The sequence below is a fragment of the Pollachius pollachius genome (assembly GCF_949987615.1).
Source record: "Pollachius pollachius genome assembly, chromosome: 16".
NCBI classification, from domain to species: Eukaryota; Metazoa; Chordata; class Actinopteri; order Gadiformes; family Gadidae; genus Pollachius; species Pollachius pollachius.
In genome coordinates this window covers 13,666,465-13,681,679 of record NC_136949.1, presented here as the reverse complement: position 1 = coordinate 13,681,679, position 15,215 = coordinate 13,666,465, and the positions used below count along the sequence as shown (strand labels likewise).

General features: G+C 43.8%; 1 protein-coding gene across 1 annotated transcript in view; it reads right to left on the bottom strand.

Moving 5' to 3' along the window:
• Nucleotides 1–1,095: 1,095 nt before the first annotated feature.
• The window catches only part of fam184ab (family with sequence similarity 184 member Ab), a gene marked incomplete at its 3' end in the record, with an annotated part of 45,540 nt that continues 31,420 nt past the window's right edge, over nucleotides 1,096–15,215 (bottom strand). The window contains exons 15-22 of the mRNA XM_079753212.1: nucleotides 14,344–14,497; nucleotides 12,595–12,722; nucleotides 10,316–10,500; nucleotides 7,329–7,475; nucleotides 5,174–5,291; nucleotides 4,726–4,830; nucleotides 3,612–3,847; nucleotides 1,096–1,177 (exon numbers count right to left, since the gene is read on the bottom strand). Of these exons, the coding sequence (XP_079609338.1) occupies nucleotides 1,096–1,177; nucleotides 3,612–3,847; nucleotides 4,726–4,830; nucleotides 5,174–5,291; nucleotides 7,329–7,475; nucleotides 10,316–10,500; nucleotides 12,595–12,722; nucleotides 14,344–14,497 (1,155 nt within the window). The remainder of the gene's footprint in view (nucleotides 1,178–3,611; nucleotides 3,848–4,725; nucleotides 4,831–5,173; nucleotides 5,292–7,328; nucleotides 7,476–10,315; nucleotides 10,501–12,594; nucleotides 12,723–14,343; nucleotides 14,498–15,215) is intronic.

The following is a 15,215-nucleotide window of genomic DNA, read 5'->3' as shown; positions in this document are numbered from 1 at the left end:
AATAATAATTGATCACATAATGTGGACACCTCCTACATAACGTAATTATAGGTTGATATTGTTGCATAATGCAAATTGTTATCCATGTGTCCATTCTAATAAGTGTTTTTGCTCTAGGGTGGATATGTGACATACGCAATAATGTATGCAAGATGCTAAAGCTGGGCCCAGACAAATCTAATAAAATGTATCATATTACCTCACATCTCTACCAACTTTCCCCACAACTGGCAGTCCAGGAACTAAAGCATTGTACAAAACAGACAACACTGCTTAATTTCACAATAATTTATTAGTTAAGCATACACATTATAATATAAATATAAAATATCCTATTTTTGTTTTTAAAATCATTGAGACATCATATCTGTGTTGAGACAGATGACGATACAAACAGTTTTTCAATGTTCTACCAAAATCTTGATGTGTCTGTAACAAACGTGTCTTAATGGCGCCATCCTAAAATCATAGCTTGTGTCCACTAAGCATCAAAACAAAAGGATGGCTAATCAAGCATGAAACGTACCATCATTTTGAGTCATATATATAGATATATATCTATATATGTATCTATATCTATATATATATGTATAATGTATTCATATTTAGCAGCATAGAAATTGACATTTGTTTCTAAGTTCAAGCAGTTGGCAAATAAACATAATCGTGTTGTTTCACGTAACAATTTAGAGGACCTCGATGCATAATACACATAAATAAAACAAATAAAGTATGACCGAGTGATTACACACTTAATGAGCCAGGCAGACTTCAATCCAGTAGGACTTCAGGGGGACATGAAGGGTCATGGGTAATCATTGAAAAAATAGATGGAAAAAGTATGACATCAATTTTTACAGTCTATTGGACAGATATATACGATTTCAAATCTTGAAATGCTTGAACTATCTGTTACAATTGGCTGAATTTAAAGTGAATCGACCCTTCTCTGCCGCATCCTTTACCCCAAAAATAACTAACAAATACAAAATGACAATAAATACTGATATTTATCCACTTTTTTCCTATTTAATTTCTCTTTTTTTTATGTTTGCCGTTTGGTTTGACATGCTGAATGTTCATGTTGTGTGTCCATCAGAAGGAGAAGTACTGGGCATACCACTCCTGCCTCTGAGGGTCTGGGGAGCCGATTGGGGAGTCGGTACTTTCAGGAGGGCTAGGAAAAGAGAAACCACAAGCAAAATGACAACACAAAGTATAAACAGGCAAGATTAGGGAATGAAGTTGAAACCAATTGTTTAACATCAAGTCTTCTCTGGCCAAGTTATACAAGTATTGTAGCAAAGAAATCTCATGTATATCATGAACCTTCCAAAGTAAATTTTAGCATAGTCCTACTAGCAAGTCTCAGTGTGCTCAGGGAAAAATACATTCATGTCAGTGAAACTCTTAGTCCACTTAGTTAATTCCTTGAACTGGCCATTGTGCGTATCTCACTATGCTTGGGAGTAATTGAGAGTAAAAGTAAGGCTATCTAAGTTAAAAAATGTATAGAGAATGAAGTCAGAGTGTTTCACAATTTTTTTTTGAAAACAGGTGGTGTTTAAACGTGTGAGGGAAAATTTCTGCATATTGGTAACCTACTGATAACGGAACATATTTGCTGGATTAAAAATCATTGCTCTACAAGTGATTTTCTGCCTAAGTATTTCTAACCATTTCAGATCAAAATGTATCTGGCTAAACCTCGATGGTGCAAAATAGTTTGGTATTTTAGAGAAACATTAACAGACAGGTTTTCTTATGAATAAATAACCTATGCAGTTTTCAAGTGTAACATCAATTGTAACAGAGCTTGAAGCTCCAAATATCGAATTGGATTGGATGATTAAACGTCATCCTTTCTCAGCATTTGATGGTACAAAGTTTTGTTGAACATTACTTTTTATTACTTGCCTAACACTTTTTTTCTCATTGCTCTGTAACCCAATTCAATTCCCTACAATCCCCAGCCGAATACCTTCCCTCTGCTCTTTACGGCAAACAATATACAAAAACATGGTGCTTCGTCTAGAAACTCAAATTCAATATTCCTCAAGTATATTTTGACACATACATTTGGATATATTAGATAAAATAATGAACTTCTTTCAGTTTTGTCAAGCTTTAACTTTCATTTTCAATACAGCAATTCATTGTCACACAACCTTTAATTAATTTACATTAAATTTAATTGGTATTTCTGATGGAGCAAATATAGACAGCTATTGCTGATGTGTAAATGTGTGTGTCCCTGTTTTTGGCCATGCTCGCACTTTACAAGTCATAGTGCTGCTATCGGTCTGGATAAAGACATATTTAATTGGCCAGTCGGGGGAATAGATACCCGATATAACAATATTATTGGTAATCTATATTCTGAATGAAGTCAACAAATTAAATGACCTTTCCTCAGCAAAAACAAAACTGTCTCAATTATGGGTCTGCAAGCAAGATGAAAATTTGCAAATCTTTAGGCTGTGTTGCTTGATAAATTGTACCCCATTGGAGAGGTTTGTGTAATGTCTAACAGAATAGCATATATCAGAAGGGTATTTATTAAACCGAGTAACCCTGCCCAAGTCAAGTACAGGTATAGGTATGTGAAGAACGTAATCTAGATGCACACTTTTTCTGATGACGTACAAATAAACCTATATGAGCATTAGCTGTGTGTAAATGTGTGTGCATGCAGGTCCAGTTCATTTACAAAATTTAGACCAGAGAAGGCACATGTGAAACTGCCATTTATTTACATATAGAGCCGTGGAGCATGCGGTTCCCACTTAAAAGTAATGGACACACAGATTCCCTGTTCACAAAGATAGGCACATACGTTCAGCCACACACATGCACTGTGACAGCTCCTACATGCATATTCAACAATGATTAGCCGTTCATAATAACAACATACAACAGGAATGCACATCGCAACAGCAAAAAGTAAGAAATAAAATACCTTAAAAACATTAAGCAAAATAAATCCTCAAAATAATAGAGGTTGAAAGGTAAGGTCTTCTGGCAACATGCAGAGAGATGTTGACAACGCAGAGTTACTTATCCCCCACAGTCCAACAATTCAAAATTAGAAGAAAAAAACAAGGGACTGACAAATTAATACAAATGACATTTCTTAGCATGCCAAACGTGAGCTCCGTTCAGAGCAGGACATGTGATGGGTGAAAGAATAAACACACAAAGACATGCTTCTTTTGCATTCCAAAGCCATTCTTCCGAGTTTAAGTAACAGTGAAGGGGTACTTTAAATAATTGTTCTATCTAGATGTACTGTTCATTCGTATGGCTTCAACCCTTTTGTTTTGCGTGTCTTGCAGGAGGCCGAGTTCTCCATGACTCACAAGCACTCAGTTGGAAGGGTTAAACAACTCAAACCCATTAGGCCTGTGGGTGGATTACAGGCAGAGAGAGAGAGGGAGGGGGAGGGAGAGAGAATGAGAGAGATAGACATCGAGCAAGAGTGAGAGAGAGAGCGAGAACAAGAGAGATACATAGAGAGAGAAAGAGAGAGAGATATAGAGTGAGCGGGAGAGGAAGGACGGGAGGGTGGTTAGGGTGGGATGGGGGGGCCCTGCAGAGAAGGTCGGTCTCACCTCATGAATTTCTTGGGCTCAGTAGGAGGGGTCGGCGGGGGGAGAGGTTTGCTTGAGTTGAGCTCAAGGTGATGGAGGGGAGAGTTGGGAAGGGGTTCTAGCCGGGCGGGCTGGGGAAGGGCCTGGGACAGCGGCCCGCTCCCCAGGCCCGAGCCCATGCCCCCTGCCTCTGGAGGCCTGAGGTTAGAAGAGCTGCTGAATCGGCTGGCTGCTGCCTTCTCATTTTTTCTCTTTTGCTACACAGAAAACAGAAAGGACGGGTGGGTGGGTGGGTGGGTGGGTGGGTGGGTGTGTGGGGGGAGATTGAGGGTTTTGAAAAAACAAAAAGGGGGAGGTTCAAATGGGAAAAGAAGGAGAGAACATAAAAAGGAGGAAAGGGGTCTAGGGAGACTTCTTAGACGCTAACAGGGATAGAGGAGAGGTGCAGACTCCATCACACTGTTTTTCCGACTGGTGTAAATGGAGATGTTGCTTGAGATGACATAGCTCAGTCTGGCTTTCGTGAAGCCAGTGCAAAGTCGCACTGGGAATTTAAGAATGAAAGTCTAGATGGGTGGTCAACGAGATGAAACATCATCTCAGGCGTTTACAAAATGGCTTGGAAAGCAAAAGAGAGCTGGCAGAAAGATTCTGAAAACAGCAAAGGTAGGTGGAATTATATACACACGAGCATGCACACACACACACACACACACACACACACACACACACACACACACACACACACACACACACACACACACAAACAGCTGATAAAAATGACATGAAAATCCCCACTTATTATAAATAGTGCACTGACCTGATGGCAAGAATAGTACAATTCCAAGAGTATCCATCTGTGTGTGCTATTTTCTTCTTCTTTAAGAGCAGTGACTGATTTCACATCTAAAAAACCCACCTGCTTTGTTTCAGAATGACCTGGTTCCAATACGATGGATATTTAATCATAATAAAAAATCAATCTTTCTTTATTTTGTTATTTAGATTGACCCCCCCTTCTTGGTGCCTCGGACCCCCCCCCCCCCCCCCCCCCCCCCATGCAGCCCCTCCTGTGAGCGGGGGGTCTGCCACAGCGTCATCTCCTAGTCTAGCGGCGCTACCTACCAGAGCTTACCTTGATCAGGGGGTTGATCACGCCTACATTGGGATTGGCATTGAACACCTTGTTGAAGTTGGTCTCTCTATTGACCAATTCCAACTGGTAGAACTTCTTGTCATCCTGACGGGGAACCATGTGGTCAGTATCAGACTCAAAAGTACAAGAGAAGAGATAGAGCATCAAATACATGGAAGTAGATAGAAAACTCGTATTGATTAGTATTTTTGTTATTTATTGAAGTTGCCTAGCTTTGATATGGCCACAAAAAATCTCAACTAAACCATCACTAGTCAGAGTTTAGTCGGAAAATAAACGATTGGGGTACTCACATCCATCATCATCAATAGAAATGACCTATCCGACAGACTGTATGTGCGTGCGCATATCTTTCCATAGTCACTAGTGCTAACTATCCAACACTGTATGCGCTCGTCCATATGGTCTGTCTTTTACGTGCACCTACCACCAGCTTCTTGACCAGAGCCTCTCTCTCGGTCACCATGTCCTTCAGCTCGGCTATGACCTGGAGGTCCTCGGGACGGCTCTCCCTGTTCCTGAACTTATCCTCCGTCCCCTCCAGCCTGCAGGGGCCAGGGAGGAGGACAGACACAAGACAGCAGGGGCCAGGGGAGGAGGACAGACACAAGACAGCAGGGGCCAGGGGAGGAGGACAGACACAAGACAGCAGGGGCCGGGAGGAGGACAGACACAAGACAGCAGGGGCCAGGGATGAGGACAGACACAAGACAGCAGGGGCCGGGGAGAAAGACAGACACAAGACAGCAGGGGCCAGGGAGGAAGACAGACACAAGACAGCAGGGGCCAGGGAGGAGGACAGACACAAGACAGCAGGGGCCGGGGAGGAAGACAGACACAAGACAGGGTGAGATATGAAGTACAAAGCTGGAACCCATCGCACTTTCTTTGGGGATTGAAGATGTTGTAGGTAGGTGGGTAGGTAGGTAATTTAAGAGCCATCATTTGAGTGCGGTTTGTTAGAGAGGATGGATCCATCCGTCAGCTATTAGTGAGTGAGGTGCACACTGAGAGCTGTGCAGATGCATCTGTTGACCGTGTGGTAGACGGCACTGCCTCTGTTTGAAGCCATTTAGATTCCGACTGCTCCCTGCTCATTATTTACCAATCAGGGCTGGTCTTCCCAGATGTGCTCAGGAAATACTTCTTGCCAGCAATTATACGTGTGCACGCAGCGTTAAACAGGTTGCATACTTCATGGGGAAAAGATGTCTGGCAAGGTCGTAGGAAAATAAATTGGTGATCGTGGCGATAACGAATAAATGCATACCTCATCAGTTATTTTAGGGCACTTTTTGCACCTCAAAGATTAAGTAGTCATTAAGTAATCGACAAAATATAGACAATGCAGACATTGAGCGATGAGTCAGAACAGCATGGCAGTCTTGATTTATTGGATCTTATTTCCCCTCTCCATAGGCTGAACAAGTACTGGAATGTTCAGTGACCAAACCGAAACCCGATGAGTGCAGAAAAGTTTATCTGCAAAGGACTTCTTCAGTCTTATTCCAGATATGATAACTTGGAACCAAAGTGCCAGTTTGCTGTGGTAGGAAGTTGCAGTCGAGATCAAACGTAACATCTTTTTATGTTTTCTCTACAATCCGATCTATGATTTAGACCTTTAGGCCTTTTCATGTCTTTCCTTTTCTCAGTTTCTCTTCATCAAGAGCATAACTTTCTGATGGTATATAGCTTGGTCTTGGTTAACCTGCATTTCTTTCTTCATAACATCCCTTAATTATCGATCCTGTGCTCTCTGAATATTCAGTTTGCTCTGATCTTCTGCCCTCTCCTACATGTGAGGCAATGCCACTGCTGCTTCCCTGAATTGATCGGTAAACTTTGTCTCTGCTGCTCTTCTTCCACCCTGTGGTTTAGGATTCTTAACAGCTTATTTAGCAAGGCAGCATCTCCTCTGTCTCATATCTCTATATCTCATACTTGTCTTCATCGTCCTATTTATCTGACTGCAGTAGAAGCTTAATCTTTGCACTATGATTTAGTGTTGATTCCCTACTTCCACAAATAAGTATTCAGAGAACACAACGTATTCAATACACACTTCTTAGAAGGTCCCGCATTAGCAATGTGATGCAACGTGATGTGCTGGGAAATATATCCAATACAATGTCACCTTCTGATGTGAAAAACTGAGACACGCTATAACAGGACTTGCTGCTAGAGATGCCGTAAAGAATGCTTATAATGCTACTATATAACTGTAGTACGACTGTACTACAGACATGGTACTGGGTGGGAGCAGACCTCAAGATAAAGAAACCCATTGTATAGGTCATACAACTGTATATTTCTGTATTTGATGATCTCCTGTAAAAACCCAACATGCCAAACTATTTCATGTTCAACAATAACGTTCAATACAATGACTCATGTAAAGGGTAAAAAGACTATCCATCGATTATTTACTATGCTTGAATCTATGAAAGTGTAAATTGTATAAAAAACATCTTAATAATATATGCGAGCGGTGCTTCTATATACAATGTTTTAACACAGCATCTAAATACACAAGAGAATAGCATGCAGACAGACGTTTGATGCATGCGTGCAGCACCTACAGAATCTGAAGAGCGGTGATCTTGTCCTTCAGGAGCTCCTGGGCCTTGTTGAAGTCTGAGAGCATGTTCTGGGTCTCCCGGTTGTGGATGGCGTGCATCTCGATCAGGTCTCTCTCGTGCTTCTTGGTCACCTCCTGCTCATGGACCCTGGAGGAGACACGCGCGGGGAACACAGCAGGAGAGACAATGACGAAAGCAGAACAAAAGGCCAGCAAGCATCCAGGCACCACAGCAAAATCATGTCCTCTTCATTGCAGTGCACATGATGAAAACATCTCTATATCATTGTTCTTCCTATCCTTATGGATCCTCAATTAAAACACAGATTAAATTATTACTGGTGACCAAACGGTAATGAAAAGAATGTGCAGTGAGCATTTTGTAGATAGAGATTTAGTACTTTGTAGGTAGTGTCCTGGGGCTAACGGATGAATGACTATGGATTCCATAGAGACACATGAAATGGCCGACCGTGTCCAAGGTGGGATGCTTTTACCCTGACCGGCCCAATCATATTTGACGTCCCTGTGAAGTGCTTTATGCTTCTACGCTTCGATTCAAAGTCATTGCTTTTGATTAACATCTCCCTGCACGCCGACAAAACCGCACAGACACGCACACGCGGTCACACACGGCCCCCCGTGTGCGCACGCACACCCACACATGCACACACACACGGCCAACCCATGCTGGAAGATAATAAGTAGACTACTGACGTAATCTGCAAAGGACGAAGGGGAAATGAGAGGTATGGAAAGACAGCGAGAGAGAGAGAGAGAGAGAGAGGCTTCTGGATCGTTCTCCCTAAGGGATGTACATCTCCCCTTCTCTGATCCTTTTTATCTATGGCTCTATATTTAGCCCTGCTACCAGGATTCACAGTGACGTTATGTAACAGAAAAATAATTTCACTCTGTGCTGCCGTGTGTGTGTGTTTATGTGTGTGTGTGTGTGGGGATGTGTGTGTGTTTGTGTGTGCGCGCATGTTTGTGGGTGGAAAACAACCCATCGCACGCATACACATGTCCACGAATGTTCAATGCTAATGGACAGGAACATTTAGTTTTCATTCAATCCTGTATTGTGCATTAGCTGCTAATGAGGCGGTCCCTTACACCATGTTACGCAAACAGCGTCCTAAGTTATTCATAATGGACCTCAGGGAGCTTATTATCAGGCCATTACAGACGGCAAAGGCCTGTCTATGCTCAATATTAATCTACTAGATTGGGGAAGTGCACTTTCATAATGACATATCAGGGTTTGTGGCTCTTAAGAACTATGCAGTTATATTTGCATAGTGAGGTGTATCTTGGGGGACATAAAGATATTATTGTTAACCAGTTGACAGATGGTATTTGATTGCCAAATTATTAACTACAATAAACATACAAGTCCATATTCCGCTTCAGTACTTAATCTTTTTTTTTATTAAAAGATAACCTTTTTTTGAAACTGTATTATTATTGAATTTTTTAAATTATATTATTATTTGAAACCCTTAGAATGACCAATCTGAATCAGGTGTACAACAATGCTGTTATAATCCAGGAGTAGATGCTTACAAAGCCTTTGTTCTGAACCCCAGGTTGTGTTATCTTTTGATAGTAGCACAACAAGGAGTGCATAATCCAATCCATTCCACATATACAGCCACTTGCGAATCGTAAAAATATACAAGGATGGATTTATATTTCTCATGGATTGCATGTCAGTATAAAGAAAAAAGTGCTCGGACCAATTGTTGTCGTCCTGGAAACAGAATTAATCCCTAATCCCTGAGACCAGTTAAAATGAGATTCACAAAGAATACAGTTTGACCTTACAACTCCAGTGAACAGAGACAGACTTAGAACGACCTGGCAGGGGGAAGCTTTATAGTACCATCTGATTCCTGTCAGCAGCACTACTCTGTAGTCTAGGTGAGTGTGGGGCTCAGTTCCAAATCGCATACATTTTATATTTACTTGAAGTATGGTGGTATTGGTATTGAAATGCAGGGACGGAGTGTGTTCGGGGTTGCCTGGTCTAACCTTTGCACTTTGATTACTCAATGTGCAACAGGTGTGCAGCCTCACCCAGTCCCAGAGTCCAATCAGACTGACGCCAGGTGAGTCTGACGCCAGGTGAGGCTGCTTAAACCAGCCGTCATCCACAAACACACACTCGCAAAGAGATTTAGATTAAGTCATTCCAGTAGTCCAGCGTGTGTGGAATTAATTAATTAATTTAAATGCTGCATACCAAAAAGGCTTGGTTAGCTCAATCTTGTTTTCCCCAAGATATTTGCTGACCTTATTTTTCTTCAATCAATCTTATTTATTAACTGCGTATGCACATTTCACATGCATTTGTATTCTAGTGGACCAGCAGTGGAGGAAGTTATGATTTTTCTTGGTTTGTACTTTTGGAGGTGAGGGCTTTAACTTTCTATCTTGTTAACTGCTTATACGTTATCAGTGAACAGATTAATCTAAGCTCATGGAACGCTGGCGTGAGTGGAGGAGATGGGCATTAGTTCATGTTCAGACATGCATGAGGAGGCATTATCCGGGGTATCAAAGACAATGCACGCCTCTCACCGATAAGATTTAAGTATATGGATTATATTACGGATCAATGCGGCTATTCAAACATTAAAGGTGACATATTATAACACCAGGTGTGAGTGGGGATTACTCGTTACAAGCTGTTCTGAAAATCGGTCTCTTCTGACATCACAAGTGGACGTTTCCACCTGGATGTATGACGGACAGATGAGCAACATTTTCTACATTCCAATGGGTAGACCGCTGGTGGACTGATCTATCCAGCACACATCTAGGTGGACACTTGTGATGTAAGAAGAGGCCGATTTTCAAAACGGCTTGTAACGGCTGATCACGCTCCCACCTGGTGGTATAATACGTCACCTTCAACCAAAACTCGGACAGCTTTCCAAACCGTGGTTCAGACCTCCTGTTTGGTCCCCCTTCCCCTCCGCTCACCTGATCTGCTGGTTGGCCTCGCTGCGGATGCGCAGCACCTCCTTGCCCTTGAGCTCCAGCTCCTTGGTGAGGGTGCTGATGTTCTCGTTGAGCGTGTGGATCTGGTGGTCCAGCTGGGCCACGTGGCTCTTCCTCCGGGCCACCTCGTCCTGGAGCTCCGTGATGCGGGCGAACATCTCACGCTCCTACGTTCGGCGAAGGGAAGGGGCGTTAGCCGACAGGTGGAGACCGTTTCTACCACCTTTTTTTTTTTTTTTTTTAAAAATCGCACAAAGCAATATGCCAGATAGAATACATCTGGATGGAGACAATTGCACGATTTCTAAATAATAATAATACAGAATTCTAACCTTTCTAAACGATGAAAAAACTAAAGGCATTATGTTTTTGAAGAGCGCTGGAGGTTCAAGATTTCTGGGTTTAAATATAGGTTTATATATGAACCTATAGCATTTGATTGAAACCACGGATGGCAGCCAGTATCATCTCAAATAATCTGTCCTCACAGGGTTGCTGCGATCATGGAACATATTGACAGCACATACAAATAAAACAAAAACAAATACTAGATAACATTAGTTCAGAATGAATCAAGCCAAGATAGTATAATGTAATTATACTGAGGACCTTTCTTAAAACATTTTAACGTTTAAAGAACTGCATAACCTTTTTCTCTTCCTTATTTAGCCATACAATGTGATATTGTATGGCATAGTACTAGTTTGTATCTTCCTGCAAAAGACAGCCCTACAAATACCTCACCATGCATTTAATTCAGAGCTGATTATGTTCCAAGTAATCTCCCCGGCACTACAGCCATGGGTGCCCACATTAGCAGCAAGCCTGCGGCTGCAATATGCTGTGTTGTCTGGCTTCAGAAGTGACAGCCCACTCAAATGGGAAGAGTTGTCCGCCAAGCTTCTAGTACAGAGCATACATGCTGAAACTGTAGGCTGGGTGCGAAGTACAGGGCATGTTGAACAGCCATTTTCACAGAAACATATTTTATTTGAACAAATATCGACAATCTAATTATCGTTTTTCATTTGAATTCCCTGAAGGTTTGGAAAAACGCGGCACAGGGAATAAAAGATTTAGGAAAATGTTCCATCTGGAGGGTACTGTGGTTAGCTTTGAAGGTGTCATTAGTGTTCTATATAGTTCTATAGAACAGGGTTTTATCAGGCAGATATCAGCTAAATATAATTTCAATGCTACATTTTCATACTTGCCTAAAATGACCAATGACCAAGAATGTAACTTTCCAGCCTTGATTTCTAGTCTTGTTCGCTATGCTCCTCTGGCCCACAAGAGAGCCTGGAAAATCACCCTAACCCCTAAATCTAGAGTGAGGGGTGGCGCCTGAGCTGTGATTGGGCCGTTTGGTCTTGACTAATTAAAGGGCGGAATGGGCGGCAAGCTGGACCAATGGCTAGCTGCAACCAGGAATCTGATCGACAACAAGAGTGAGGAGCTAAAGGGTGACTCAAAGTGAGGGGCTACAGGGTAACTCACAGTGAGGGGTGAGCTACAGGGTGACTCACAGTGAGGGGTGAGCTACAGGGTGACTCACAGTGAGGGGTGAGCTACAGGGTGACTCACAGTGAGGGGTGAGCTAAAGAGTGACTCACAGTGAGGAGCTAAAGGGTGACTCACAGTGAGGGGTGAGCTAAAGAGTGACTCACAGTGAGGAGCTAAAGGGTGACTCACAGTGAGGGGTGAGCTACAGGGTGACTCACAGTGAGGGGTGAGCTACAGGGTGACTCACAGTGAGGGGTGAGCTAAAGAGTGACTCACAGTGAGGAGCTAAAGGGTGACTCACAGTGAGGGGTGAGCTAAAGAGTGACTCACAGTGAGGAGCTAAAGGGTGACTCACAGTGAGGGGTGAGCTACAGGGTACCTCACAGTGAGGGGCTACAGGTTGACTCACAGTGAGGGGTGAGCTACAGGGTACCTCACAGTGAGGGGCTACAGGTTGACTCACAGTGAGGGGTACAGGGTGACTCACAGTGAGGGGTGAGCTAAAGAGTGACTCACAGTGAGGGGTGAGCTAAAGAGTGACTCACAGTGAGGAGCTAAAGGGTGACTCACAGTGAGGGGTGAGCTAAAGAGTGACTCACAGTGAGGAGCTAAAGGGTGACTCACAGTGAGGGGTGAGCTACAGGGTACCTCACAGTGAGGGGCTACAGGTTGACTCACAGTGAGGGGTACAGGGTGACTCACAGTAGGGGGCTCCGCTCACAAGGCGACCCACTGGGCCAGATGAAGGCCAGGCTCACCTGTATGCGGCTGTTCTCCAGGGCAGACTCCAGCTCCAGCTTGGCCGCAGTGGTCTCCTGCTGGTGGGTTTGCCTCATGTGCTCCACGGCAGACGCGTGGATGTGGTTCAACTCTGAACGTAAGGAGGCTGACAGGAGTTAGAAATAAAATAAAGTTAAGAAATGGAGATTACAAATGGTTCAAGAGAATCATTAAAAGCAGACATTTATCTGGACAGATGAACTCCCATTGACTTTCTTTACAAGTACAATTTTCAATTCAGACCAATCTGTGAACCCCCTAGGGACAAAGCTATCCTTGTGCAGGGACCAACCACTACAGACTATGCTGGGTAAAAAACATGCACGTAGCAGATCTTCTAAATGCCACTTAAAAAACAAATCTGCAATTGTGAATAATTTCTCTGATTATTTTGCCCTTTCAACTCCTTAATGTGTAAAAATGTGACATATTAATATGTCAAAATGTGACATATTAATATGTCAAAATGTGACACATTAATCAACCCCTGTGGGTTGACAGTGCCTGACAGGGCTGTGTCCGCCTGCCACGCCCTATCCCCACTGCAGGTAACACATCCCCCCCTAACAGACTCCTCTTTGGGGGCCTTGAAGGCGCTGCTGTGTGACGTTGCAGGTTCTGCTTGCCTGGTTCCCCCCAGAGAGGGTTGGGGCTGGGGAACAAGTGAACCAGGAGGAACACAGCCTGTCTGTCTTCCCCGGGTTTTTCGTGTTGCACTCGTTCGTGCCAAGCATTGATCATCTGTGCCTTGCCTGCCTGACTCTCCCCATGCCTGTTTCTGACCTGATTCTGTCTGCTGTCTTAATCAAAACCTCCAAACTCAAGCCGTCTCATGTGTGCACAGGGGTCCACGCCCGGTTCAGGGTCGCGTTCTGCTACTTCCATTTCCTCTGTTAAAAGGATTTGGCCGGTTTGCCAAGACCCCCGGTTATTTATTGACATTGTCTATGGTGGTGTCATGATTTTTTGTGCAGCTTACACCCTCTCACTGTGTAGGCACGTTTCCAAACGAGGCAGTTGGCAAGCTGTGGACATTTGTTATATATGTTTAGCAACTCCAATAGCTGTAGTTTTGATTTGGAAAACACATGTAAGTGCATACCCTGGCTTCCCTGGCGAGGTCATTTTCTCCCAAAAGATTTGATTCTGTGTATACAAGCCACTGCGCATGCTCGCAAACTTAGACAGATTTGCACAGCAACAATTCTATGAAGATAGTGGCAGCGCTTAAGGCAGTATGATAATTCAGAGTGCGGAGCAAAATTTAAATAAGCGTAATTGCAGGAGGGGGTGTTTTATATCTTATTGGAACGCTGCCTAAACATTCCCTTGTGAGTCAAGATGAAGTGCTCGACTCCCGTTTGTATGGAAGCATGAAGAAGGAGACAGTCAACTAATCACAAATTGCACGCCTCGCTGATCCAGTCTATTGCAACCGCTGGGTCGAAGCAATTAAATATCTGGAGTTTGATCCAAAAATCTGAGATTCAGGAATTCTGCCATACACCCGAGCAGTAGAGGTAACGTCATGAAGCTTTGAGGCACCAGAGCATCACCAGCGCTAAACTGAGAAGCTCCCTTGACTACTACCCTGATAAAAACAGAGGGGTCGCAGTGGTCTGCCCTAGGCTTGCCCCCCCCCCCCCCGATAATCATTGCCTGCATCTTTAATAACAGCGCTGCGATCCTGACACCAGTGCAGCTGTGTCTTTGGCTTGGCCCGTTACCCAGCATGGCCTTGCCCTCGTCCTCCAGCTCGAAGCGTAGCGTCTGCAGCTCCTGCTCCGACTGCTGCTTCAGGGTCTCCAGGCTGTGCCGGTGAGCCTCCCTCAGGGACTGCAGGTCCACGTGGTGCTGGTGGCGGAGACGCTCCTCCACGTCCTGCCCAACGAGAGACAGGGGGACAACAGGAGGGGAAGGTAAGACCAAGAGAAGACCAAGGACTGGACTCGTCTCAGAAAGGAGCAGAAAGCACAGGACGGTACTAACAGTAGTAGGAAGAGAGATGGGATACAGTTCAATGCAATCAACCATTCACGGGTAGCACACATATCAGGCAGCTCTCTGTTGGGCTCCCACAGATGACCTTCTGCCCCAAAGTTATTCGGGGAGGAAACATGAAAATTGTGTTTCTGTGGGCAGCAGGCCACTAGTTTCAATCTTCTCGTGTCATCCCTGTATGTGTGCAACGGCCCCTTTGTGGGTATAGGGTTTTACTCTCACACACACAGTCTACCTATGTGTGTCTGCTTCAGAGCTTGACTCAGATGGAATCTGTGTTGGACCTTGTCAGAAATAAAGACGTGGAGTCCTCAACATCACTTATTGGTTTACAAACGAACGTTTAGAAGAGGTGGACTAGTTGCAAGGCGACAATATCACGGCTCATTGGACCGAGTCCGACTCGGTTACGGCAGAACAGAAGTTTCACATTGTACACACGTTACATTGTGCAAGAGAGCAACAATAGCGCTATTTAAGAGCATGGTTCTGGAAAAAACACAGGCGCTCTTTTGGATGACAGAACACCGACTGTAATTCAGTCATGTTCATTTAATCCCTGACCCATTATTAGTAGTAGCCAAGGTTAGAGATGATC